The sequence below is a fragment of the Papio anubis genome, chromosome 12 (assembly GCF_008728515.1).
Source record: "Papio anubis isolate 15944 chromosome 12, Panubis1.0, whole genome shotgun sequence".
Taxonomy (NCBI): domain Eukaryota; kingdom Metazoa; phylum Chordata; class Mammalia; order Primates; family Cercopithecidae; genus Papio; species Papio anubis.
The window spans coordinates 48534645-48560535 of NC_044987.1; the positions used below are offsets into that span (position 1 = coordinate 48534645).

At 38.4% G+C, this 25891-nt stretch overlaps 1 protein-coding gene across 7 annotated transcripts in view; it reads left to right on the forward strand.

Annotated features, from left to right (window-relative positions):
• Positions 1 to 25891, forward strand: part of DLG2 (discs large MAGUK scaffold protein 2) — a 2166350-nt gene that overhangs the window by 34075 nt on the left and 2106384 nt on the right. For all 7 annotated transcript variants that reach the window (XM_031653896.1, XM_017949244.3, XM_017949248.3 and 4 more), the window contains one exon: positions 20175 to 20306. In XM_031653896.1, the coding sequence (XP_031509756.1) occupies positions 20267 to 20306 (40 nt within the window). In that variant the 5' untranslated portion in view covers positions 20175 to 20266. The remainder of the gene's footprint in view (positions 1 to 20174; positions 20307 to 25891) is intronic.

Genomic DNA, 25891 nt, shown 5'->3' on the forward strand with positions numbered 1-25891 from the left:
TAATGAAGTATATAAACCTGCTCTTCCAGTTTCTGTAGCAGTAGCCAGTCCTAACCCTATAAGTAGGGGTATTAGTTGTATGGCTGTGCACTGACAGACTTGAGGTTTGAGGGGTACTGATAAGGTCTGATTTCCATAAGATTAGAAGTTAGGATAATATGTGTTACACTGCTAACTTTTAGCAAACTTTACTTTTGTTGAAAACCGTGTAAGTTTGGGATTTCAATTATTCTTTGCTATTAGTAAGACCTGGTTCAGTCCATATTAACTTAAAATTGATATAGATGGGTCCTTCCTGATTCTGTAAGTACTTTAAAGTTTGGCTGATTGCAAACAGCTGGCACATTTGCGCAGACCAAGTATTAGGCAATTTTCCTAATTCTGCTTCTACAAGAGTTTCCTTACGAATACCCGTTGTGTCTTTTTTCCTTAATCACCTGGGAGGAATCATCTATCGTCCTGTCCTGCAGGGAGTTCCTCCTAGGTCTGGTGAGACCTTTGTATGGTAATTAGTTAAGATTTAGATCCCCTGTTAGGAAACCTGCTGGGTTAAGGATTTTTGATAGGAAGGCTATGGGTTGTCAGTGGTCTCAGTGCTTTCAGACTACGCCCTTGTTTACACGGACAGCAAGGTGGTACTGGAGTGTTACAGGGTTATAGAGAAGACCTTCAATTATCAATTATAAGTTTTAAATTTATCCTGACTTTTAAAGGAATAGGGTACACTGTTTTTTCTTTACTACTTTATCTCTTTCTCTTTATCTCTTTGACTCCTTTGTCTCTTCCTCTTTCGTTTTCTCCTTGACTTTCTGTCTCTTCCTCTCTGTCTCTCTCTTTAACTTCCTATCTTTCTCTTTATCTCTCTCTCTCTGTCTCTTCCTCTCTCTCTTTCTCTGCTGGTCTTTCCCTGCCTCTGCCAGCTGGTTATGCTGCTGTTCTCCCCTCTCCTTCCCCTTTTTGATGGCTTCGGCAGTGTAAGACTGCCACCTCCTTGGGTTTTTGCACTGAGTGCAATAACTCCAGATTTCCTTATGGTATTTAATGGGGGTTCCCCTAGAGGTTGGGAACTCCCTTTCTTTCCATATTGCAGCATGGGCATGTAGGATTAGATAACCATACTTGCTATCTGTATACATATTTATTCTTTTTCCCTTTCCCAGTTCTAAGACTCGGGTAAGTGCCACTAGTTCTGCTAACTGGGCACTGGTCCCTGGGGGAAGAGGCTTACTTTCAAGTATGGTTACATCACTAACTATGGCATAACGTGCCCTTCGTATCCCATTCTCCACAGATGAACTTCCATCAGTCTAAGGGGACTTCTAAGAGATCATCTCGGGTGGCATAAATTTGGACTATAATTTGTTGGCAGTCATGCTTGATTGGTTCCCTGTCCTAGGGAGAAAAGTGGCAGGGTTGAGGACCATGCACGTACATATTTGAGGCACCAGTCCCTCAAGGAGTAGCGCCTGGTGGTTCTAAGTAGGTGGTTGTCTGATAGCCATAAACTTCCTTTGGCACCTAGTATGACATTTACATTGTGAGTAGTCCAGACAGTGAGATCCTTTCCTTGTATTATTTTGATAGCCTCTGACACTAAGACAGCCGCTGCTGCAACTACTCTTAAACAGTGAGGCCAGCCTTTTGCTACTACATCAATTTCCTTACTTAGGTATGCCACTGGTTGTGGGGTTGTCCCACAAGTCTGAGTAAGGACTGCAAGAGCTATTCCTGCTTTCTCTGTGACATATAAGGAGAAGTTTTGTCCTATGGGAAGGCTTAAAGCTGGAGCTTGTACTAGGGCCTGCTTTAGGGTTTGAAGGCTGTTTCTGCCCCTGGTTCCCATTCTTTTTTATTTTATTTTATTTTATTATTATACTTTAAGTTCTAGGGTACATGTGCACAACGTGCAGGTTTGTTACATATGTGTACTTGTGCCATGTTGGTGTGCTGCACACGTCAACTCGTCAGCACCCAACTCATCATTTACATCAGGTATAACTCCCAATGCCACCTCTCGCCCCTACCCCCTCCCCATAATAGGCCCCAGTGTGTGATGTTCCCCTTCCCGAGTCCAAGTGATCTCATTGTTCAATTCCCACCGATGAGTGAGAACATGTGGTGTTTGGTTTTCTGTTCTTGTGATAGTTTGCTGAGAATGATGGTTTCCAGCTGCATCCATGTCCCTACAAAGGACATAAACTCATCCCTTTTTATGGCTGCATAGTGTATATGTGCCACATTTTCTTAATCCAGTCTGTCACTGATGGACATTTGGGTTGATTCCAAGTCTTTGCTATTGTGAGTAGTGCCGCAATAAACATACGTGTGCATGTGTCTTTATAGCAGCATGATTTATAATTCTTTGGATATATACCCAGTAATGGGACGGCTGGGTCATATGGTATTTCTAGTTCTACATCCTTGAGGAATCACCATACTGTTTTCCACAATGGTTGAACTAGTTTACAATCCCACTAACAGTGTAAAAATGTTCCTGTTTCTCCACATCCTCTCCAGCACGTGTTGTTTCCTGACTTTTTAATGATTGCCATTCTAACTGGTTGTGAGATGGTATCTCATTGTGGTTTTGATTTGCATTTCTCTGATGGTGAGTGATGATGAGCATTTTTTCATGTGTCTGTTGGCTGTATGCATGTCTTCTTTTGAGAAATGTCTGTTCATATCCTTTGCCCACTTTTTGATGGGGTTGTTTTTTTCTTTTAATTTTTTTGAGTTCTTTGTAGGTTCTGGATATTAGCCCTTTGTGAGATGAGTAGATTGCAAAAATATTCTCCCATTCTGTAGGTTGCCTGTTCACTCTGATGGTAGTTTCTTTTGCTGTGCAGAAGCTCTTTAGTTTAATTAGATCCCATTTGTCAATTTTGGCTTTTGTTGCTGTTGCTTTTGGTGTTTTAGACATGAAGTCCTTGCCCATGCCTATGTCCTGAATGGTATTACCTAGGTTTTCTTCTAGGGTTTTTATGGTATTAGGTCTAACATTTAAGTCTCTAATCCATCTTGAATTAATTTTCGTATAAGGAGTAAGGAAAGGATCCAGTTTCAGCTTTCTACTTATGGCTAGCCAATTTTCCCAGCACCATTTATGAAATAGGGAATCCTTTCCCCATTTCTTGTTTTTGTCAGGTTTGTCAAAGATCAGATGGCTGTAGATGTGTGGTATTATTTCTGAGGCCTCTGTTCTGTTCCATTGGTCTATATCTCTGTTTTGGTACCAGTACCATGCTGTTTTGGTTACTGTAGCCTTGTAGTATAGTTTGAAGTCAGGTAGCGTGATGCCTCCGGCTTTGTTCTTTTGACTTAGGATTGTCTTGGAGATGCGGGCTCTTTTTTGGTTCTATATGAACTTTAAAGCAGTTTTTTCCAAATCTGTGAAGAAAGTCATTGGTAGCTTGATGGGGATGGCATTGAATCTATAAATAACCTTGGGCAGTATGGCCATTTTCACGATATCGATTCTTCCTATCCATGAGCATGATATGTTCTTCCATTTGTTTGTATCCTCTTTTATTTCACTGAGCAGTGGTTTGTAGTTCTCCTTGAAGAGGTCCTTTACATCCCTTATAAGTTGGATTCCTAGGTATTTGATTCTCTTTGAAGCAATTGTGAATGGAAGTTCATTCCTGATTTGGCTCTCTGTTTGTCTGTTACTGGTGTATAAGAATGCTTGTGATTTTTGCACATTAATTTTGTATCCTGAGACTTTGCTGAAGTTGCTTCTCAGCTTAAGGAGGTTTTGGGCTGAGATGATAGGATTTTCTAAATGTACAATTATGTCATCTGCAAACAGGGACAATTTGACTTCTTCTTTTCCTAACTGAATACCCTTTATTTCTTTCTCTTGCCTGATTGCCCTGGCCAGAACTTCCAACACTATGTTGAATAGGAGTGGTGAGAGAGGGCATCCCTGCCTTGTGCCAGTTTTCGAAGGGAATGCTTCCAGTTTTTTTCCCATTCAGTATGATATTGGCTGTGAGTTTGTCATAAATAGCTCTTATTATCTTGAGATACGTTCCATCAATACCGAATTTATTGAGAGTTTTTAGCATGAAGGGCTGTTGAATTTTGTCAAAGGCCTTTTCTGCATCTATTGAAATAATCATGTGGTTTTTGTCTTTGGTTCTGTTTATATGCTGGATTACATTTATTGATTTGCGAATGTTGAACCAGCCTTGCATCCCAGGGATGAAGCCCACTTGATCATGGTGGATAAGCTTTTTGATGTGCTGCTGGATCCGGTTTGCCAGTATTTTATTGAGGATTTTTGCATCGGTATTCATCAAGGATATTGGTCTAAAATTCTCTTTTTTTGTTGTGTCTCTGCCAGGCTTTGGTATCAGATGATGTTGGCCTCATAAAATGAGTTAGGGAGAATTCCCTCTTTTTCTGGTGATTGGAATAGTTTCAGAAGGAATGGTACCAGCTCTTCCTTGTAGCTCTGGTAGAATTCAGCTGTGAATCCATCTGGTCCTGGACTTTTTTTGGTTGGTAGGCTATTAGTTATTGCCTCAATTTCAGAGCCTGCTATTGGTCTATTCAGGGATTCAACTTCTTCCTGGTTTAGTCTTGGGAGAGTGTAAGTGTCCAGGAAATTATCCATTCCTTCTAGATTTTCTAGTTTATTTGCATAGAAGTGTTTATAGTATTCTCTGATGGTGGCTTGTATTTCTGTGGGGTCTGTGGTGATATCCCCTTTATCATTTTTTTTGTGTCCATTTGATTCTTCTCTCTTTTCTTCTTTATTAGTCTTGTTAGCGGTCTATCAATTTTGTTTATCTTTTCAAAAAACCAGCTTCTGGATCCATTGACTTTTTGGAGCGTTTTTTGTGTCTCTAACTCCTTCAGTTCTGCTCTGTTCTTAGTTATTTCTTGCCTTCTGCTAGGTTTTGAATGTGTTTGCTCTTGCTTCTCTAGTTCTTTTAACTGTGATGTTAGGGTGTCAATTTTAGATCTTTCCAGCTTTCTCTTGTGGGCATTTAGTGCTATAAATTTCCCTCTATACACTGCTTTAAATGTGTCCCACAGATTCTGGTATGTTGTATCTTTGTTCTCATTGGTTTCAAAGAATATCTCTATTTATGCCTTCATTTCGTTATGTATCCAGTAGTCATTCAGGAGCAGGTTGTTCAGTTTCCATGTAGTTGAGCGGATTTGATTGAGTTTCTTAGTCCTGAGTTCTAGTTTGATTGCACTGTGGTCTGAGAGACAGTTTGTTATAATTTCTGTTCTTGGATATTTGCTGAGGAGTGCTTTACTTCCAATTATGTGGTCAATTTTGGAATAAGTGCAATGTGGTGCTGAGAAGAATGTATATTCTGTTGATTTGGGGTGGAGAGTTCTGTAGATGTCTATTAGGTCTGCTTGGTGCTGAGTTGTGTTCAATTCCTGGATATCCTTGTTAACTTTCTGTCTCGTTGATCTATCTAATATTGATAGTGGGGTGTTGAAGTCTCCCATTATTAGTGTATGGGAGTCTAAGTCTCTTTGTAAGTCTCTAAGGACTTGCTTTATGAATCTGGGTGCTCCTGTATTGAGTGCATATATATTTCGGATAGTTAGCTCTTCCTGTTGAATTGATCCCTTTACCATTATGTAATGGCCTTCTTTGTCTCTTTTGATCTTTGATGGTTTAAAGTCTGTTTTATCAGAGACTAGAATTGCCACCCCTGCTTTTTTTTGTTTTCCATTTGCTTGGTAGATCTTCCTCCATCTCTTTATTTTGAGCCTATGTGTGTCTCTGCATGTGAGATGGGTCTCCTGAATACAGCAAGTTGATGGGTCTTGACTCTTTATCCAATTTGGAGTCTGTGTCTTTTAATTGGACCATTTAGTCCATTTACATTTAAGGTTAATATTATATGTGAACTTGATCCTGTCATTGTGATATTAGCTGGTTATTTTGCTTGTTAGTTGATGCAGTTTCTTCCTAGCATCGATGGACTTTACATTTTGGCATGTTTTTGCAATGGTTGGTACCTGTTGTTCCTTTCCATATTTAGCGCTTCCTTTAGGATCTCTTGTAGGGCAGGCCTAGTGGTGACAAAATCTCTAAGCATTTGCTTGTCTGTAAAGGATTTGATTTCTCCTTCACTTATGAAACTTAGTTTGGCTGGATATGAAATTCTGGTTTGAAAATTCTTTTCTTTAAGAATGTTGAATTTTGGCCCCCACTCTCTTCTGGCTTGTAGAGTTTCTGCCGAGAGATCTGCTGTTAGTCTGATGGGCTTCCCTTTGTGGGTAACCCGTCCTTTCTCTCTGGCTGCCCTTAAGATTTTTTCCTTCATTTCAACTTTGGTGAATCTGGCAATTATGTGTCTTGGAGTTGCTCTTCTTGAGGAGTATCTTTGTGGCATTCTGTGTATTTCTTGAATTTGAATGTTGGCCTGCCTTACTAGGTTGGGGAAGTTCTCTTGGATGATATCCTGAAGAGTGTTTTCCAACTTGGTTCCATTTTCCCCCTCACTTTCAGGCACCCCAATCAGATTTAGATTTGGTCTTTTCACATAATCCCATACTTCTTGAAGGCTTTGTTCATTTCTTTTTCCTCTTTTTTCTTTAGATTTCTTTTCTTGCTTCATTTCATTCATTTGATCCTCAATCGCTAATACTCTTTCTTCCAGTTGATCGAGTCAGTTACTGAAGCTTGTGCATTTGTCACGTATTTCTTGTGTCATGGTTTTTATCTCTGTCACTTCATTTATGGCCTTCTCTGTATTGATTATTCTAGTTATCCATTCTTCCATTCTTTTTTCAAGATTTTTAGTTTCTTTGCACTGGGTATGTAATTCCTCCTTTAGCTCTGAGAAGTTTGATGGACTGAAGCCTTCTTCTCTCAACTCGTCAAAGTCATTCTCCGTCCAGCTTTGATCCGTTGCTGGTGATGAGCTGCGTTCCTTTTGAGGGGGAGATGCGCTCTCATTTTTTGAATTTCCAGCTTTTCTGCTCTGCTTTTTCCCCACCTGTGTGGTTTTATCTGCCTTTGGTCTCTGATGATGGTGACGTACTGATGGGGTTTTGGTGTGGGTGTCGTTTTTGTTTGTTAGTTTTTCTTCTAACAGTCAGAACCCTCAGCTGTAGGTCTGTTGGAGATTGCTTGAGGTCCACTCCAGATCCTGTTTGCTTGGGTATCAGCAGCAGAGGCTGCAAAAGATAGAATATTGCTGAACAGCGAATGTTCCTGTCTGATTCTTGCTCTGGAAGCTTCGTCTCGGGAGTGTACCCTGCCGTGTGAGGTGTGGGATGTCGGTCTGCCCCTAGTGGGGGATGTCTCCCAGTTAGGCTACTCATGGGTCAGGGACCCACTTTAGCAGACAGTCTGTCCCTTCTCAGATCTCATCCTCTGTGTTGGGAGATCCACTGCTCTCTTCAAAGCTGTCAGACATGTCGTTTGCATCTGAAGAGGTTTCTGCTGCTTTTTCTTTAGCTATGCCCTGTCCCCAGAGATGGAGTCTACAGAGGCAGGCAGGCTTCCTTGATCTGTGGTGGGCTTCACCCAGTTCGAGCTTCCCAGAGGCTTTGTTTACCTACTTAAGCCTCAGCAATGGCTGGCGCCCCTCCCCCAGCCTTACTACTGCTTTGCAGTTAGATCTCAGACTGCTGTGCTAGCAATGAGGGAGGCTCTGTGGGCATGGGACCCTCCCGGCCAGGTGTGGGATATAATCTCCTGGTGTGCCATTTACTAAGACCCTTGGTAAAGTGCAGTATTAGGGTGGGAGTTACCTGATTTTCCAGGTGTTGTGTGTCTCAGTTCCCCTGGCTAGGAAAAGGGATTCCCTTCCCCCTTGTGCTTCCTAGGTGAGGCGATGCCTTGCCCTGCTTCAGTTCTCGCTGGTCGGGCTGTACCAGCTGACCAGCACTGATTGTCTAGCACTCCCCAGTGAGATGAACCCAGTACCTCAGTTGAAAATGCAGAAATCACCAGTCTTCTGTGTCGCTCGCACTGGGAGCTAGAGACTGGAGCTGTTCCTATTCGGCCATCTTGCTCTGGGAACAAGGTTTCCCATTCTACTAGATGAGTATTTGCCCTCTGGGTCTCCTTGATTAGAGTATAGAGTGGTCTGGCCACCTCACTGTATCCGGGGATCCATAGTCGGCAAAAGCCAGTGAATTCAAGGAAACCCCACAACTGTTTTAATGTCTTAGGGCGAGGATAAGCCAGTATAGGTTGTATTCATTCCTGGCTGAGGGCCCTGGTCCCTCTGGCTAAGATTAGGCGTAGATATTAGGCCTGCTGTAGGCAAAGCTGGGCCTTTTACCTAGACACCTTGTACCCTTGATTAGCTAGAAAGTTCAAGAGATCTAGAGTAGCTTGCTGGCATGAGGCTTCCAAACTGGTAGCCAAAAGTAAATCATCCACATACTGAAGGACCAGAGTGCCTGGACTTGAGAAGTGGCCTAGATCTTGGGCCAGTTCCTGACCAAACAGGTGAGGGCTATCCCTAAACCCTTGGGGCAAGACCGTCCATGTAAGTTGGGAAGTGTGGGATCCTCAAAGGCAAAGAGAAACTGGGAGTCAGAGTGCAGGGGAATACAGAAGAAGGCATTCTTGAGGTCCAGAACAGTGAACCATTCTGCTTCCTCTGATATTTGAGAGAGCAGGGTATAGGGGTTGGGTACAACTGGATATGGAGAAATTACTTTCTCATTGATGAGTCTAAGATCTTGCACTAGTCTCCACTGATCATTTGGTTTTTGTACTCCTAGAATTTGGGTGTTACAGGGTCTGCTGCATTTCCTTACTAAACCTTGAACTTTTAAATGTTTAACAATATCCTGTAATCCTTTATGAGCTTCAGGCCTTAAGGGATATTGCCTTTGATAAGGAAAAGTGGTGAGATCTTTTAGCCTGATTTGGACTGGGTGGGCATTTTTTGCCCTTTCAAATTATCCTTCCAATGCCCAGACTTTAGGGTTGATTCCCTCCTCAAGTAGGGGACAATAAATGGGTAACTTGTTCCCCATACTCATGTACATAATAGCTCCAGCTTTGTCTAATATATCCCACCCTAATAAGGGTATGGGACTTTCAGGCATAACAGGAAAGGCATGTGAAAACAGTAAAGTCTCCCAATTACAACTGAGGAGGTGGGAGAAATACCTGGTTACAGGCTCTCCCAGAATTCCTCGGATGGTAACGGACCTTGAGGACAGTCATCCAGGACAGGAGATTAACACTGAGAAGGCTGCGCCAGTGTCCAGGAGGAAGTCAATTTCCTGGCCATCAATGGTTAAACGTACGCAGGGCTCAGGGAGCATGATGACATGATTTGGCACTTGCCCTGGGCACTCTCAGTCTTGTTGTTGGATCAACTTATTGGGGGCTTCTGACCCAGAGAACCTCTGCATTCTGGGGCAGTGCACCCTCCAGTGATTGCCTCAGCATAGCAGACATGGATGAGGGGGTAGCTTGTTTCTCATTGGACAATCTTTTTTAAAGTTTCCTTGTAAACCACATTGATAACAAGCCCTACTGGGTGATTGGCCTGCTCCATTTTCTGACCTCTCTGAACCACCAAGGTTTGTTTTTCTGAAGGCCATGACTAAGGCTGTGGCCTTTCTCTGTTCTGCTTTTCCTTTTGGGCCTATTCCTCTTGGTCCCTATTATAGAATACTGAGGTTGCCAGGTTTAATAATGCCTCCAGATTTTGTTCAGGGCCCAGGGCTTGCTTTTGGAGCTTTTTCCTGATATCTGCAGCTGACTGGGTAATAAACTTATCTTTTAGAATCAATTGACCCTCTAGTGACTTGGGTGATAGGGGAGTATATTTTCTTAAGGCCTCCTGTAGCTTCTCGAGGAAGGCAGAAGGATTTTCTTCCTTTCCCTGAGTTATGGTGGACATCATTGAATAATTCATGGGTTTTTTCCTAATTCTTCTTAGTCCTTCTAGAACACAGGTCAACAGATATTTACAACTCCAGTCCCCATGATCTGAGTCAAGTTTCCAGTGGGGATCCATATTGGGGACAGCTTGCTGACCAGTAGGGAATTTGTCCCTTTCCTCAGCTGTCATTCTATCATTTACTTGACTAAGATACCAGGTATCTCCAAACTCTCGGGCTGCAGCTAAAGCCACATTCTTTTCATTAAAGGCCAGGGTTTGTTCTAACAATAGCATGATATCTCTCCAAGTGAGATCGAAGGTTTGCCCTAGACCCTGTAGGACATCTGTGTACCTATCAGGATCATCTGAAAACTTCCCCAGGTCTGCCCTGATCTGCTTTAAATCAGAGAGGGAGAAAGGGACATGTACCTGGGTTGGGCCGAATTCCCTTCCCCCTACAGCTTGAAGGGGACATAACTGATAGCCCGGGGCTTTTTTGTGGTCCTTTGGAGATTTCTTTGCTTATTTCCTTCTGGGCTGGGGAGATTAGAGGAGGCTTATCATTAATAGGAAGGGGAGCTGTAGGGAGGCTAGGATATGGGGGTAAGCTGAAAGTTCCTCCTGTGGGATGTAAATTGCAAGCTTTGCATAGTTGTGTATTCTCCTTCAATGAAAAGAAGCTTGGGTCTAAGGTATTTCACTCCATTTGCCTTCCATCTTACAGAAAAGGTCAAGCTGCAGGATAGTATTGTAATTTATACTTCCCTTGGGTGGCCATTTTTCCCCATCAGAGAGAGAATATTGGGCCAGGCTGGAGTGCAGAAAAAAATGAGCCACCTCTTTTTCAGGGTTTGTGGGTCAAATTGGTCCCAATGACCTAGGACGCATTTCAAGGGTGAGCCTGTTGATTCCTGAGTGTTTCCCATCTGAAGGACAAAACCGCCCATGGTTTTGGTTTGTTTCTCCCCTTGCCCAAGAACCCACAACAGTCCTTGGACGGTGCTGATCGGCATAGTTGCACTCACCAATGCAGCAGCAGAAACACTAGTTTTACTCCTAGACCACAAGGAGGACTGAAGAAGGTCGGATTTAGTGGCCCTTACTGACACATTCTCAAAAACCTGCACCCTTGCCTGTCCTCTTAGACCACAAATAGGACTGAGAAAAAATGGATTTATTGGCCCTTACCGATGCATTCTCGAAAACCTGTTAGAGTCCTAAGCATTCTTCTGTTAGTATTAGGACTTCACCCCCGTCATATAAAGATGTTATGCCCCAAAAATGAAGTGGAGGGCCATACCCTGAAGGAGGGGAGGAATCACCAGAGTTGGAAGAGTGTTGCCTTTTTTCTTCACTTATATGAATAGGAAGGATACAATTTCTGAGGCTCCCCATATCCTAGCTTCAGGAATAGCTTTTTTTAGGCCTGTTTGTCTGAGGAGGGATCCTAAAATTCCAGATAGTCCCACCTATGACGGGGCTTTGGGCAAAAATTATGTGTTTCTGATTGGTGAGCTCAGGTGCAAAAGAAGGTAACAGAGTCCCGGAGTTTATACTAGAAATCATTCTTATTTACTTATTTCCTTATTATACTAGGAATCATTCCTAGAAAATCATTCTTTTCTAGGAGAAACTAGAAAAGCACCAGAGAGAGTGAGTGGTTTTTATAAGCAGGACTAGCCTCAGAGAAGAGAGGCAAGAGGAAGTTTGTCTGGTAGGTGTTACGACCCAGGGGGCAAGGGTCGGGGTAGATGGGCAAGCCTCGCTTGGGCGACATGCCTTTGAGAGTTCCGGTCATGGCTGCAGGGTCAACAAACTTGTTGTTGGGACCCCGGAGCTGAATGGCTTTCCTCTCTGTCAACCCTTGGCTCAGCCCAGTAGTACAGGAAAAACAGAAGCTGGTGCCAGGCAAACTAATGCTCACAACTCCGAAGAGTCGGGGATTGTTAGAGAGTCCTTTCCCAGAAAGCCTGACACCCGTGTCTTTAGTCCAGCAGCTGTGCTAGTCACTTTTAACTGGCCAACAGGTGCCTGGTATTTAGCCCCTGAATTCTAAGGAAAAAGAGGACAGAATAGCAAGTGAAAGGGGTCTGATGGTACTCACCGCTTGGTGATAGGTGATAGTCTCACTGCTTGGTGATAGGCAATGGTCCCTTCGTGGTCGCCAAAATGTGTCCAGAATTGGTGGGTTCTTTGTCTCGCTGACTTCAAGAATGAAGCCGCGGACCCTCACAGTGAGTGTTACAGTTCTTAAAGATGGTGTGTCTGCAGTTTGTTCCTTCTGATGTTCAGACATGTCTGGAGTTTCTTCCTTCTGGTGGGTTCGTGGTCTCGCTGACTTCAGGAGTGAAGCTGCAGATCTTCATGCTGAGTGTTATAACTCATAAAGGTGATGTGGACCCAAAGAGTGAGCAGCAGCAAGATATATTGCAAAGAGCAAAAGAACAAAGCTTCTACAGTGTGGAAGGGGACCTGAGTGGGTTGCTGCTGCTGGCTCAGGGGGTCTGCTTTTATTCCCTTGTTTGGCTCCACCCACATCCTGCTGATTGGTCCATTTTATAGAGAGCTGCTTATTCCATTTTACAGAGTGCTGATTGGTCTGTTTTACAGAGTGCTGATTGGTCTGTTTTTACTGGGTGCTGATTGGTGCATTTACAAACCTTTAGCCAGACACAGAGCACTGATTGGTGCATTTACAATCTTTTAGCTAGACACAGAGCGCCAATTGGTGCATTTACAATCCTTTAGTTAGACAGAAAAGTTCTCCAAGTCCCCACCTGATGCAGAAGCCCAGCCAGCTTCACCTCTCACTTTCATTTTCTAGTCATAATGTCTAATAAATAATGATAAAATTGTGGTCATTCAATTTTGAATATATATATATTTAAAATATGAAAAAAGTCTGATTGTTATTGCTTGTTTTAATGGATATCTATCATACTACTTTTAATCTTTCTAAATCTAAAAAATGGTCATGTTCCCCTTCAGTTAAAAATCTTCCATGGCTTGTCATTCTACCCTTGGGTATAAGGCCAAATTTATTAACATTGTACGTATGGCATCAACTTAATTCTCTGCTCCCATGGTACCTGGTACCTTATGATACCTTTTTTGTTTGTTTGTTTGAGATAGAGTCTCTGTCTGTCAGCCAGGGTGGGGTGCAGTGGCACGATCTCAGCTCACTCCCTCAGCCTCCCAAGTAGCTGGGATTACAGTCGCCCACTACCATGCCCAGCTAATTTTTGTATTTTTAGTAGAGACAGGGTTTCACCATGTTGGTCAGGCTGGTCTCGAACTCCTGACCTCAGATGATCCACCCGCCTCGGCCTCCTGAAGTGCTGGTATTACAGGCGTAGGCCATCACTCCCGGCCATGATAGCATTCTTATGCTCTGTTTTAATCTTTCACTTTGTTGAAATTTCATAGTTAATTATCTTTATTTTGAGACTAAAATCTCTGTGAGGGTAGACTATTGCCTATTTTGTTCAGTACTGTGTTCCCAGTGTCTGGACTGTAGTAAGATAGTCAATAAATACTTGATTAATGGCTGAAATAACGTTTTCCTCTGTCTACCAGACTTATAAAGGTAGGACCATTTTTATTTATATGTTACAAATACAAATTCAAATTAAAAGAATAAATGTGAAAATTTGTGATTCAACATTTAACCCTAGATTCTAAAATTCAGTGATACGATTTATGTCTGATTGGTCAAGTTTTATTTTATTTTTTCCTCAAAAATATGCTCAACTCCATTTCTGGAGGATTAAGGGTGGTATTGTGGAGAGAGCACTATATTTGGAATCAAAAGCTTTTGGATTAAGCTCCAAATCTGTTATTTAGTAGCTCGGTGATCTTGGACAAGCCACTCTGAATTTCAGTGTCATGTAAAATAGGTATGACTTCTCAGTGGTGAGAATCAGATAAGATAATGCACTTAAAAGTTCTTTTTAAACTGTAAATATGTTGAATAGATTTATGTAAAATAATTTCACTATTCTAAATGCTTTACTTTCCAAGATTTGCCCATTAAATTCACCTTTTCTCTATTATACTTTGATATGTGTTTTCCTAATGATACCACTGTATGTTCTGTAATTCTTCATTTTTTAAGCCATGGCAAATGATTTTATGTATCATCCTTTTCTCTAAAAGTTCATTTGTTAGCACTATTGCCAATCACTGTTTCAAACTTAAATTAACTGTCCCAAATTATTTATAACTTTCTGGTGATGCTATTCTTAAACCATGTACAATAGAGTTGAACCTTAATTAACAGACACATGATTACCCACAGTTCTAAATATGTAACATTCACTATCCCTTGGTTGCATATTTCATGCAAAAATTTCTTATTTTAAAAAGTGATTCTCCCTGCCCCCGCATTTCCTCCTGTGCCTGTAATCCAAATTTAGTTTTTGTTGTTGTTGTTGTTGTTTTTTGTAGACTCAGGAATCATATGAAGGTAAAGTTTAATGAAGAAAACAGGAGAATTGAGGCAATTTAGGTTAAAAATTCTCCACTTGGTTATGTGAACATCAATTAAAATACAAATCTTGACTTGCTTGGATAATTATTTCAACTTTTCACTTTATTCAATTTATGGAGATTAGGTTAGGGATTTTTAATTTGTATGAAAAGATCCTTGCCGTTTGTTTCGTTTGTTTAATTTGTCATTTTTAGATTACTTTCAAACTTCCATTAACCAGAAATAAGGATTTGAGTACAGAGAGTTGAAGGGCATAATAGAATTGACTCCAGGTGATGATCATTCTCAATAATCAAAAGAAGCATAAAAGGGCAGCCACGATTCCAGCCTTAGATGCTGTTGTGTGAAAGCCTAACTTGTCTAATAGAGACTTGATTATATACGACCTTTTAAAAATATTTTAGTGTTTTGTTTTATATGTCAAATTTTTATCCTACAGAGATGAGAGGCATAGTAAGCTCTGCTGGTTTAGAAAATGTCTACCTGTTTTGAATCAATACAGTATTTTGCCTTTATAGTTACTGAATAAATATATGTTAAATGAGTGAAATTCCCCTTACTTGCCTAATTATATTTGTAGATGTGTTTGGGGGAATATTGTTAATACATTTTTGAGAATTGCTCTTCATTTTGCTTATTTACTTAGAGATAGGGTATTTTATTTATTTATTTATCTATTTCTTTCTTTCTTTATTTATTTAGAGACAGGGTCTCACTCTGTAGCCCAGGCTGGAGTGCAGTAGCAGGATCGTGGCCCACTGAAGCCTCGAACTCCTGGTCTTAAATGATCCTCCCATCTCAGCCTTCTGAGTAGCTGGGAGTGCAGACATGCACCACCACACCTGGCTAATTTTAAAATTTTGTTGTAGAGAAAGGGTTTTGCTGTGTTGCCCAGGCTGGTCTCAAACTCCTGGCCTCAAGCAATCCTTCCACCTCGGCCATCCACAGTGCTGGAATTATAGGCGTGAGCCACCATGCCTGGCCAAGAATTGCCCTTTAGAAGAATAAACGACTAAAGTAATACCTACAACAATGCCACAGAAGCTAAAAAAAAAAAAAAAAAAAAAAGGCTTTAGTTATAATTGTATTAAAAAAAAAGAGAAAAGAAAAAGGTGCTCAGCACTTAGTAGATTTTCCAAAAAGTCTTTCCTAAGACTTTAATGAGAAAATAAAAAAGACTAAAGCTTTGGGCACTAGAGGTAATCACATGATTAGAGACCACAGATACATATAAGTATAATTATTGTATTGTTGATCACCTACAATGGTAAGTAGTGTAACTATTTATATTTGTAAATAGTGGGTAGGGATGGGCTAGAAAGTGAGCCACTGTTATTTCAGGGAAACTGCTGATTGTTTAATTATTGACAAAATGGGGATTAAAATATTTGTCCTTGATTCAGAGTTGTTAAAAACATGCAAGTAAAGTGTGAAATCATTTTTAAAAATTAAAGTTTATACAAATATATTAGCATACATTTATATCACCATTCTTTGTTAACATAAATTGGAGTGAGCTCTCTGTTCATCCACATTTATTTCTATATTTCTAACCTTACTAGATAGAAGAGAGGTAGTTACACAGTGTCCTCCTCCATCTCTTATTGCCCAATTGAAATTCTCGTTTCTTTCAAGGGGATAAGCTTGAAGTTTGCTATGTTATATAGGAGTATTATGGAAGGCCTTACTGCTAAGATGATATATAAGCAGAGATATAACAGAAGTGAAGGAGCAAGCTTTATGGATACCTGAGAGAAGAGTCTTATAGGCAGAATCACAGTATAGAGGCCATGATTTGGAGAGTTCTTGGTATGTTTGAGCAGAGATACTGTGGTTGGAGTAGATTGAGCAAGAGGAGAGGTCTAAGAGCTGAAGTCAGAGAGGTGGGCCTTTGCTCTGAGTGGGATGGGGAGACACTTGAGGGTTTGAGTTGAGGAATGACATAATCTAGTTGATGACTTGAAAGGATATTTTTGGCTATTGTGTTTAGAAAAGACTGTAGGCCAGCCTGGGCAACATAGTGAGACCTCATCTCTACAAAAACATCAAAAATCAAAAAATGATTCAGGAGGATCACTTGAGCCTGGGAAGTTGATGCTGAAATGCACAGTGATTGCACCACTGCACTCCCATCTGGGTGACAGAGAGAGACCCTGCTTAAAAAAAAAACCAAAAAATAAAACAAACAAACAAACAAAAAGACAAAGAAAAAAGAAAAAAAAAAGGAGAAAAGACTATAGGAGGGCAAAGGTGACAGCATGTAAACTAGTAGAACATTATTGCAGTAATGTAGGGCATAGATGATGATGAGTTGTGCCAGCGTGGTGGCACTGGAGGTAGGGAGAAGTGATGGGGTTCTGCATATAATTTGATGTGGGAGCCCATAGGATTTACTGATGAATAGATGTAGAGAATTAGAGAAAAGAATGAATGCTGACTTCAGGAATTTGGGCCTGAATAATTAGAAGGATGAAAGATGGAGATACATTGGAGGAGAAGCAGATTGAGGGTGGTTGGTAAGATCTGGAGTTCAGTTTTGACAAGTGAAGTTTGAGATGCTTATTAGACATCCAAATGGAAACATTGAGCATTCAGTTGGATATGAGTCTGGAATTCAGGGGAAAGTTCTGAGCTACAGATATAAATTTGGAAGTCTTGAGGGTGCTGATAATATTTAAAGCTAGGGAATTAGGTAAGATTATCAAGGAGACTGGGTAAGATTACCCAGTGAGTAAGATTAAAGAAAAGAAGTCTTACTATGTTTAGAGGTACCCTAAACATCCTAAACCCTCATTCAGAAATTAGGGGAAACTAATAAATGTGATTGAGAAAGGGCATCCATCAAGTAGGAAGACAGTCTGGGAAAGAGTGCTGCCTTGGAAATAATGGTTTGCTGGAGATGGCTCATATCAGCTTGCAAGAGCTTATCATTAAATTCTCAGCAAATTTGCAAGAAAATACAGCCATTTAAAAAATGTTGAGGCCGGGATGGTGGCTCAGACATGTAATCCCAGCACTTTGGGAGGCTGGGGTGAGTGGATTACAAGGCCAAGAGATCAAGACCATCCTGACCAATGTGGTGAAACCCTGTCTGTACTAAAAATACACAAATTAGCTGGGCATGGTGACATGCACTTGTAGTCCCAGCTACTCAGGAGGCTGAGGCAGGAGAATTGCTTGAACCTGGGGGTAGAGGTTGCAGTGAGCCGAGATTGCGCCATTGCACTCCAGCCTGGGCAACAGAGCAAGACTCCATCTCAAAAAAAAAAAAAAAAAAAAAAAGTTAAATGCAACCATTTAAAAATCATGCATAAACTGTGGGCCAGGCAGGCATGGTGGCTCATGCCTGTAATCCCAGCACTTTGGGAGGTCAAGGCAGGAGGATTGCTTGAGGTCAGGAGTTCAAGACTAACTTGGGCAATGTAGGGAAACCCCATTTCTAACAAAAATAATTACACATAAACTTACATAAATTATATTAAAAAGTAATAAATACTCAACAGTCATCAATTCTTAATTATTTTTCATTTTGATACCATCTCTGCTCTTGAGTTATTTACATTGATTGTATCTGTGCGGTGGATAAGCTACATAATGGTATGCTGCTGTGCATCTGTTTCCCAGATCTGTGTTCAGAGACATCATGTTGGTAGCTTGAAATTGGCCATAGTGGGAATATTTAGACTTTGGAAATTGCAAATGCTACAAATTTGAGTTTGATTTATTGTTTTGCTGATAAGAAAGTGATAAAGTAAATGTTAATAATTTAAGCAGAAGTTAAAAGCATTTTGTGCCGTTGCTGTTACTTTGAGATTAGTACAGAAATTGAGGAAATATTTGTCCACTATTCAAAAATTATTATCGATTCAGCAAATAACATAATTGATAGAGTGAGGTTTTCACAAAAACTATCTTTGTTGTTTTATTTTCATTTTATTAATTAACATGGCAACATAAACCACATTTATGTTGGAACTATTCATTCATCAGTTACAACCCTAAGTTGGCTATGAATATAATAATTTGGTAAAAACCAATAAAAATATTATTGAGAATCAACTGACTAATGGAATTTACAATTAAAGATTGTATATCTTGTTATTATTTGTAGACTGGTTGCTATACATCCTTGTGTCAGTAAAATTATAACAAACTCATGTGCAAGTAGGTGCACATGTTTTCTTTTTTATCTGAACTAGTTTTTAAATATTTACCAGCACACCTCTGTGTGGAAACCTAGAGAAAAAAGTGTTTTCAAGAGTGTAACAATATCAAATGATGCTTATGGGCCAAATGAGATGATTGATAATTGACCACTGGATTTAGTAATGATGGGATGATTGAGTGGAAAAGAAAACAATTGATAATGGAAAAATTTCCTTAAGTAAGCAAGAGAGGATAGATTCCAGTGCTCAAGTAGAGGAGTTGACCTTAGAAACACAAATTCTTTATTCATAGTAATAAGGGAAGGCAGACTCTGTGGGTACAGTTACAGGTAAGTCAGTAGATGTTATATCAGGAGCTTGTGGAATCTGCCTTCTGATTTTCCATGTAAGAGGAAGTAATACCATCAGCTGAGAATGGCCATGAGGAAGAAGAGTTGGAAGGTTCAAGAGAAAGGAGGAAATATAAAATAAATATAAGCTATTGTTATTATAATTGATATTTAGGCTTTTTTTGAAAGTGGTAGATTGGAAGGGAAGGAGGGCTTTTAAAATTCAGACAATTATCACCTAAACACAAAGTTTGTATAACTCTAGTGACTTTTCAAGGATGTTTTGTCTTGTGAAGGATGAAGACATTATTCAAGAGGTCATAAAATAGTAAGATATGGATTAAGACTGCCAATAAATTCATATAGGCAAAATGGTTTAGAAGAAGAGGAGATAGTGATTAATTTTAACCATCAGAGATGGCTTTATGGAAGAGAGAACATTTGAGTTAGATCTAATTGAAGAGAAAGTAGGTGTTCAGTTGACTTACTTGATTATTTTCTGTGTGCTAGGGATTGTGCATATATTGTGTCATTTAATCGTAATACATGTGAGGAAACTGAAGCTCAGAGAGGTTAAGGAACTTGTTAAAGGTCACACGCAGCTAGTAAGTAAGATCTGGGTCATACCCAGATTTACCTGACAAGAACCCCTTTTCAAGATAGCACACTGATTCTAGGGGGTATATATAGTGGTATAGGGGAAGATATGCCAGCACAGGGAACAGTAGGAGAAAAGGAAAGTACAGAGGTGAGAAAAAGTAGAGAGAGAGAGAGAGAGAGAGAGAGAGAAAGAGAGAGGTGGGGTAGAGAGAAAGTATGCACATGTGTGCATGTGTGTATGTGTGTGGGTGTCTTTGCATGCATGTGTGTAGAGAAAAATGGAAGGGAAAAGTGAGTAATCCAGTATGACTTAGGCACTGTATGCATGTTTGGAGAGTGTGGACTATATATGGGAAGTAAGGCTGAAAATATTTGATCATGGGAGGGAGGCCTCAAAGTTCATGTTAAGGAAGTTGGATATTATTTTGCAGGAAGTCATTAATTTTAAGATAAGTGTCTCTGACAAGAGAGAATTATATCTAACCTGAACATTGTGGCCAGGATTGAATTCTTTGTTTTGCTTTACAGTTAGAGATTCTTTTGGAAGACAGGACTATATAAATAAAACTGGATTGTTGAAATTGGCCATTCAGTATAATTATTAATTTCATATGGTAGTTTATAGAAATTATGATTATCTTATTAAGTTATTTCATGTCATTAAGTTAGGAACACAATTATAGAATAGTTTAATGTTAGCTTTCTATTTTGCTAAGACCATAAAATATAATAATAATATCATGTTTTTCAGATACTGACCGAGCTTTATCATTACTGGAAGAATACTGCAAAAAATTAAGGAAACCAGAGGAGCAGTTGTTGAAAAATGCAGTTAAAAAGGTGATGGGTATCTTTAAGAGCAGCTTATTCCAAGCTTTGCTAGGTATGTATTATGATAATTATTAATCATTTTAATGGTCAGAATTGGGCTTGATAGTTTGAATAATGTGGTTGAAGAACCTGATGTCAACCAAGTTTCAAACTGGGATAATTTTCTTTAATACAGAAATGGAAGAATTTTTTTTTTTCCTTTTTCTTATATAAGGTTAACCTAGAAAGGAATTGTTTGAAAATATAAATAAAAAGAGGTTATTGAAAGATATAAATATTGAAAGAATGTTTTGTATGGGAAGAAAAGTTTACACAGAAGAAAACCCTGAGTAGTTCGTTATAAAACATTGAGGACAAATATGCTAGAGAAGGAAGTTGTCTTCCTCCAGAGAAGGAATTGTGTAACATAACAATGATGGTTCACATTCTACTCAGAATCAAAGCTATACTTTTACTCTCTTCTTAAAACAAAAATAAAAACATCTTTTCATCTTTCTTGCTTGTCTTAGGAAAGTTTATGATCCAGAATTGAAAAGTTTATTGATGAAAATCTCAATGCTTTGGAATTCTTACCAATTTGTCATGAAGCTTACCATATAATGTTTAATCTTATGTTTATTCTATTTGTTAAAGATTGTAAAGAACATTAAGGATATGGTTTATTTATATATGTTTTTATACATACATCTCTTATATTTATGGAAATAGCTTTTAATTCTTTTTTCATATTTTAGGAAGTAAAATAAATTAGCAAAATATATAAATAAACAAATAATTTTCCCAAAAAAACAACCAACTAACGAAAACAATGAAAAACCCACTCAATTATACAATATATTTTACTGGATTTAAATGAATAACTGATTTTAAATAATTTTAAAGAAATAATTGAGTCTGCTAGATATTTTCTTTGCTTTTTCATGCTGGTTATTATTGATGAAAAATCGAAAAATAGGAACTTACAAGGCTTAATTATGAAAATACTTTGTTTTTATTATAAATATATGTACTTTTTGATAAAAACTCCAACTTTATAGTTTGAATGTAATTTAAAAAATTATTCAATTTTGAAAATTTGAAAATCAGTCTATTGAATAAAAATAGAAGTATAAAGCTTTATAGGATTATTTTGCCTGTGGATTAACTTTTAAAAACGATTTTATTGTGGCTAGCAAGAATTAATGACACAACTGTAATCATCTTAGCTGGTATTAAATAAAAACAATTCTAAATGGAGTTTTACAGAATTTGAATAAACCTTATATTCATTAAAGATAATATTTTTGAGAACATTTTTAAACATCAAATTTTCAACTAAAATGAATAGTGTTATTAATAGTTGATAATTAGTAAAAGGTCATTAACTAAATGGCAGTGTATCTTAACAGATTTGTATGATGTGTTTACTTAAGACTGGCTAAGTTTTTTGAGAGTTTGAATTTTTGAGAACTTGATTTAGAAAGGGTATTGTTGGATACTTTAGATAGCTCTACTATATTTTTAATATTATAATCATTTGATAATGTAACACCATTACCTAGGGAATACAAAGACAAATGAGTGACAAAGAATTGTATTTTGCCATTATTTTAAGTGAATGATAAATATCTTGGCTTAAAGCCAATAGTGTAGTTTGAATTTCTCTAGTAAAATTAGAGGCAATGATAATCTGTAAAAAGCTGTTATGTAAGTAATCCCAGTGCCCAGCTTTGAATGGATAGATTTACTTCAGCTGGTCTTTAGAAGTCATTTTAGGATAAACCAGAATGCAAACAATAGAGCAACATTATACAACAAAACATAATTTTCTATTGAATTAAATGTGGGCACCTATGTACTGATTAGTAATCTGTTATTATTGAATGTTTGAGTGGTCTCACTGTGCGTTTTCTTTAAGGACACAAAAGAAGAAAAGCCATGTAGACTTGTGCATCCTAGAGAAGATGTATATCTTTGTAAAGGATAGGTAGGGAGTCATTGACATATAGGGCATTGTTATGGTCTATAATTTGCATTCTGTTTGAACCAACTCCGCCACCCCACCCTACCCTTTTTTTTTCTGTTACAAGTAATGGAAGATAGTGGTTTCACCCATTGTTCTGGCCAATACATAGCCAACACATTGAAATAGTACCTTGCGCGACTCTCATTAGCTGTAGAAATAGAAGGGAATCATAATGTAGAAAACACAAATGGATAATAAAATACTATTACTGCAGAACATGCTGTAATATTTACATGTGACAAGGAAACCAGTCCCTCTCTCTACAGATGAAAATCATCACTCTATTTTATTTTATTTTTTAAATTTATTTTTGAGATGGAGTCTCGCTCTGTCGCCCAGGCGGGAGTGCAGTGGCGCGATCTCGGCTCACTGCAGCCTCTGCGTCCTGGGTTCAAACAATTCTCCTTCCTCAGCCTCCCGAGTAGCTGGGATTACAGGTGCGTGCTGCCACACCTGGCTAATTTTTTTTGTATTTTTAGTAGAGAGGGGGTTTCACCATGCTGACCAGGATGGTCTTGATTTCCTGACCTCATGATCCACCCACCTGGGCCTCCCAAAGTGCTGGGATTACATGCATGAACCAAACGCACCTGGCCTTTATTTGTCAATTCTTAGTAGAGCTAGGGTCTCTCTATGTTTCCCAGGCTGGTCTTGAACTCGTGGGCTCAAGTGATCCTCCCATCTCAACCTCCCAAAGTATTTGGATTACAGGCGTGAGCCACTGCCCCCAGCTGAAAAGCATCACCATAAAATGAATAATGTCTTCCTTTTGTGGTCCTTCATCATATGCTTAAAAAAATACTAGCATGTTTTAGATGGTATATTCTTTGAGGAATTCTGTGTACATAACTGTCACTGGTATTACAGTGTGTAAAAGATTTTTATAAATGAGTTCTGTGATAACATAACTTTGATTATAAAAGTAACATTCATTAATTTTTGATATTTTAAAAAATAAAGTAAAATCAAATAAAATTCAATGGTTAGATACATTGCTTTTATGGTAAGTAACAAGATACCTGATAAGCATGGAGAATGATGAACTGTTTGATTAACTTTCTTCCTCCTTTCTTCTAGAGTCCCTGTATTATTTGTTTTGATTTTTTATTTGCCAGTAACTGAAAGTGGAAAAAATCACTTTAAGTTTTTGAAAGACAGTAGTTGGTGTTCGTTAGTGTACCCATACCAAATGCAAAAAATAAAAAAAAACCTGAAACAGCAATATGCTAGATGCTGCACATTTAGATGCTAGGCTTAGAGTGACATCTTGTGGTAATACTAAGGAAACATTTATCCAAATGAATAAAGTTTTAAGATGATTATAGCATCAACACTTTCCAGAATTTGAAAATAAGGGAACTGGAATTCATAATATTTTATGATTAATTTATGTCTCTTTGTTTAGAATAGCTAAATAAGATAATAATAATCAGTGTTCATTAATGTACCAAAACAAAACAAACCTAAAATGGCGATATGCTAGAAGCTGCACATTTAGATGGAATTGGAATTCCGTGATATTTTACAAATTAATTTAGAATATGTAAATCTCTTTTATTTAGAATATATAAAACATTAAGATTTTCAAGCCACTTTTATTAGGTTATTTATTCTTCAGTTCTTCAGTTAGGTGATAAAGAAGCAAGATGAATTATTATTATTATTATTTTTTTGAGACAGAGTCTCACTCTGTCGCCCAGGCTGGAGTGCAGTGGTGCGATATTGGCTCACTGAAAATTCTGCCTCCTGGGTTCAAGCGATTTTCCTGCCTCAGCCTCCTGAGTAGCTGGGATTACAGGTGCACACCACCACTCTTGGCTACTTTTTTTATTTTTAGTAGAGATGGAGTGTCACCATGTTGGTCACGCTGGTCTCAAACTCCTGACTTCGTGATCTGCCTGCCTTGGCTTCCCAAAGTGCTGGAATTACAGACGTACACCACCGCGCCTGGTTTTGAATCATTTTTTAAAATTATTTTTGTAATTCTAAATTGACTTTTAATTTTTAAAGAACTATATTACCACAATACTTGTTTTTGAAGACTTTAAATAAATAATATTATGGGTTAGTTAAATTTTAGATATGTAACACAAATGTTCTTTGTAGCTTATTGAAAATTATGTGTTATTCTTTAGTCATTACTTATAAAGTATGGAAATAACTATAGATATATTTCACAGATTTCAACCCTTCTAAAATATTAGGCTTGTTTATCTAACTTCTTGCCTTATATTTCTTCCCATTGTGTGAGGGGGAATTTTTGGGAGAGAAATTAGAGGGAAATTAGAGGAGAACAAGCAGTAAATGATACTTTTAAAAAACTCTACCAGTGGCAAAATCTTAGAAAAGGGCTTATCTTATTTTATGGAGGCTGTTAAACCTTACATGTTAGACTTTGTGTTAGAATAGAGGACATTTCATTTCCTTAAATCTTAACAGAGAACCTTGTGGATTTTTGAGATTACTAGCAATAGGGGTGATACAGCAGATGTATTACATACTGGGATTTATCATCTCTTTGTTGAAGCCTTCTAACACATTCCTACTTGCTGGCAGCTTTAACTAACCCTTTCATTGTGTCTCATAGCATTTTGTTCATATTACTAAAAAGCATTTACCACATTGCCTTATGGTAAATTTAATATATTTCTGCCCCTTTCTATACACCGATAATGTGGACCTTTAATAATTATAATAAACTTTTAATAAATTTTTATTCATTTATCAACACTTCTTTTAAAAATGCCAGTTATGTGTTGGACATTGTGCTGTGCAATAGGGATACAACAGTAAGTTATAAAGGACAGTCAATACCCTTATGGACAAGTAAGGGAAAAGAGAAATTAAACACAGTATTAATTATTATTCAATTATAAAGATGGTAAGGTTTATAAAAGAAATATGTATAAGAGTTTGAGTAAAAAAAAAACCCTACATATTTTCCTAATAGTAATTCTAATGTAATAATTTTATTTCAAAATAACATCTCTTTGAAAATATCATGGCTGTTTTGGTCTTAATTATTCATCATAATGTATATTTTTTGCCATCTGATCATAAGGAAGTGAAGGATTATTTAAATAGCAAGTGTGAAGGCCCTTACAGTTGTTGTGTGAATTTGGAGCAACTTGGCTGTATTTATTATTCTTTTAGTTTATTTATATCTTTTTTTGTTAACCCATATAAAGACTAATGGTGGAACAACTGGGCTGTAATCTTCAAAAACAGAGGTTCTCAAGATGTGGTTCTTGGACTGCAGCACTAGTTGCCTGTGAACTTGGTTAGAATTGCAAATTCTTGGTTCTCACCCTAGACCTACTGACTGAATAAGAAACTCTGGAAGTAGGGCTCAGCAAATGGTACTTTACTAATCCTTCCAGGTGATTCTGAGGCATGTTAAAATTTGAGAACATATGTTCTAAATGGTTAGGTATTTGGCCATTCAAGGAAAGCAATATGTTAACAGTGTGTGAATATTATTACTAAACTTGGGAGAATATGACAGTGGCATTTTTTCCCTTCTTGTGTTTTATAAGATTTGATTTAATCTTTAACAACTATAATGAGCCATTATCATTCTGGGACATATCTTGAGTACTTTGTAATCCATAAACTCACAATTATCATTATGG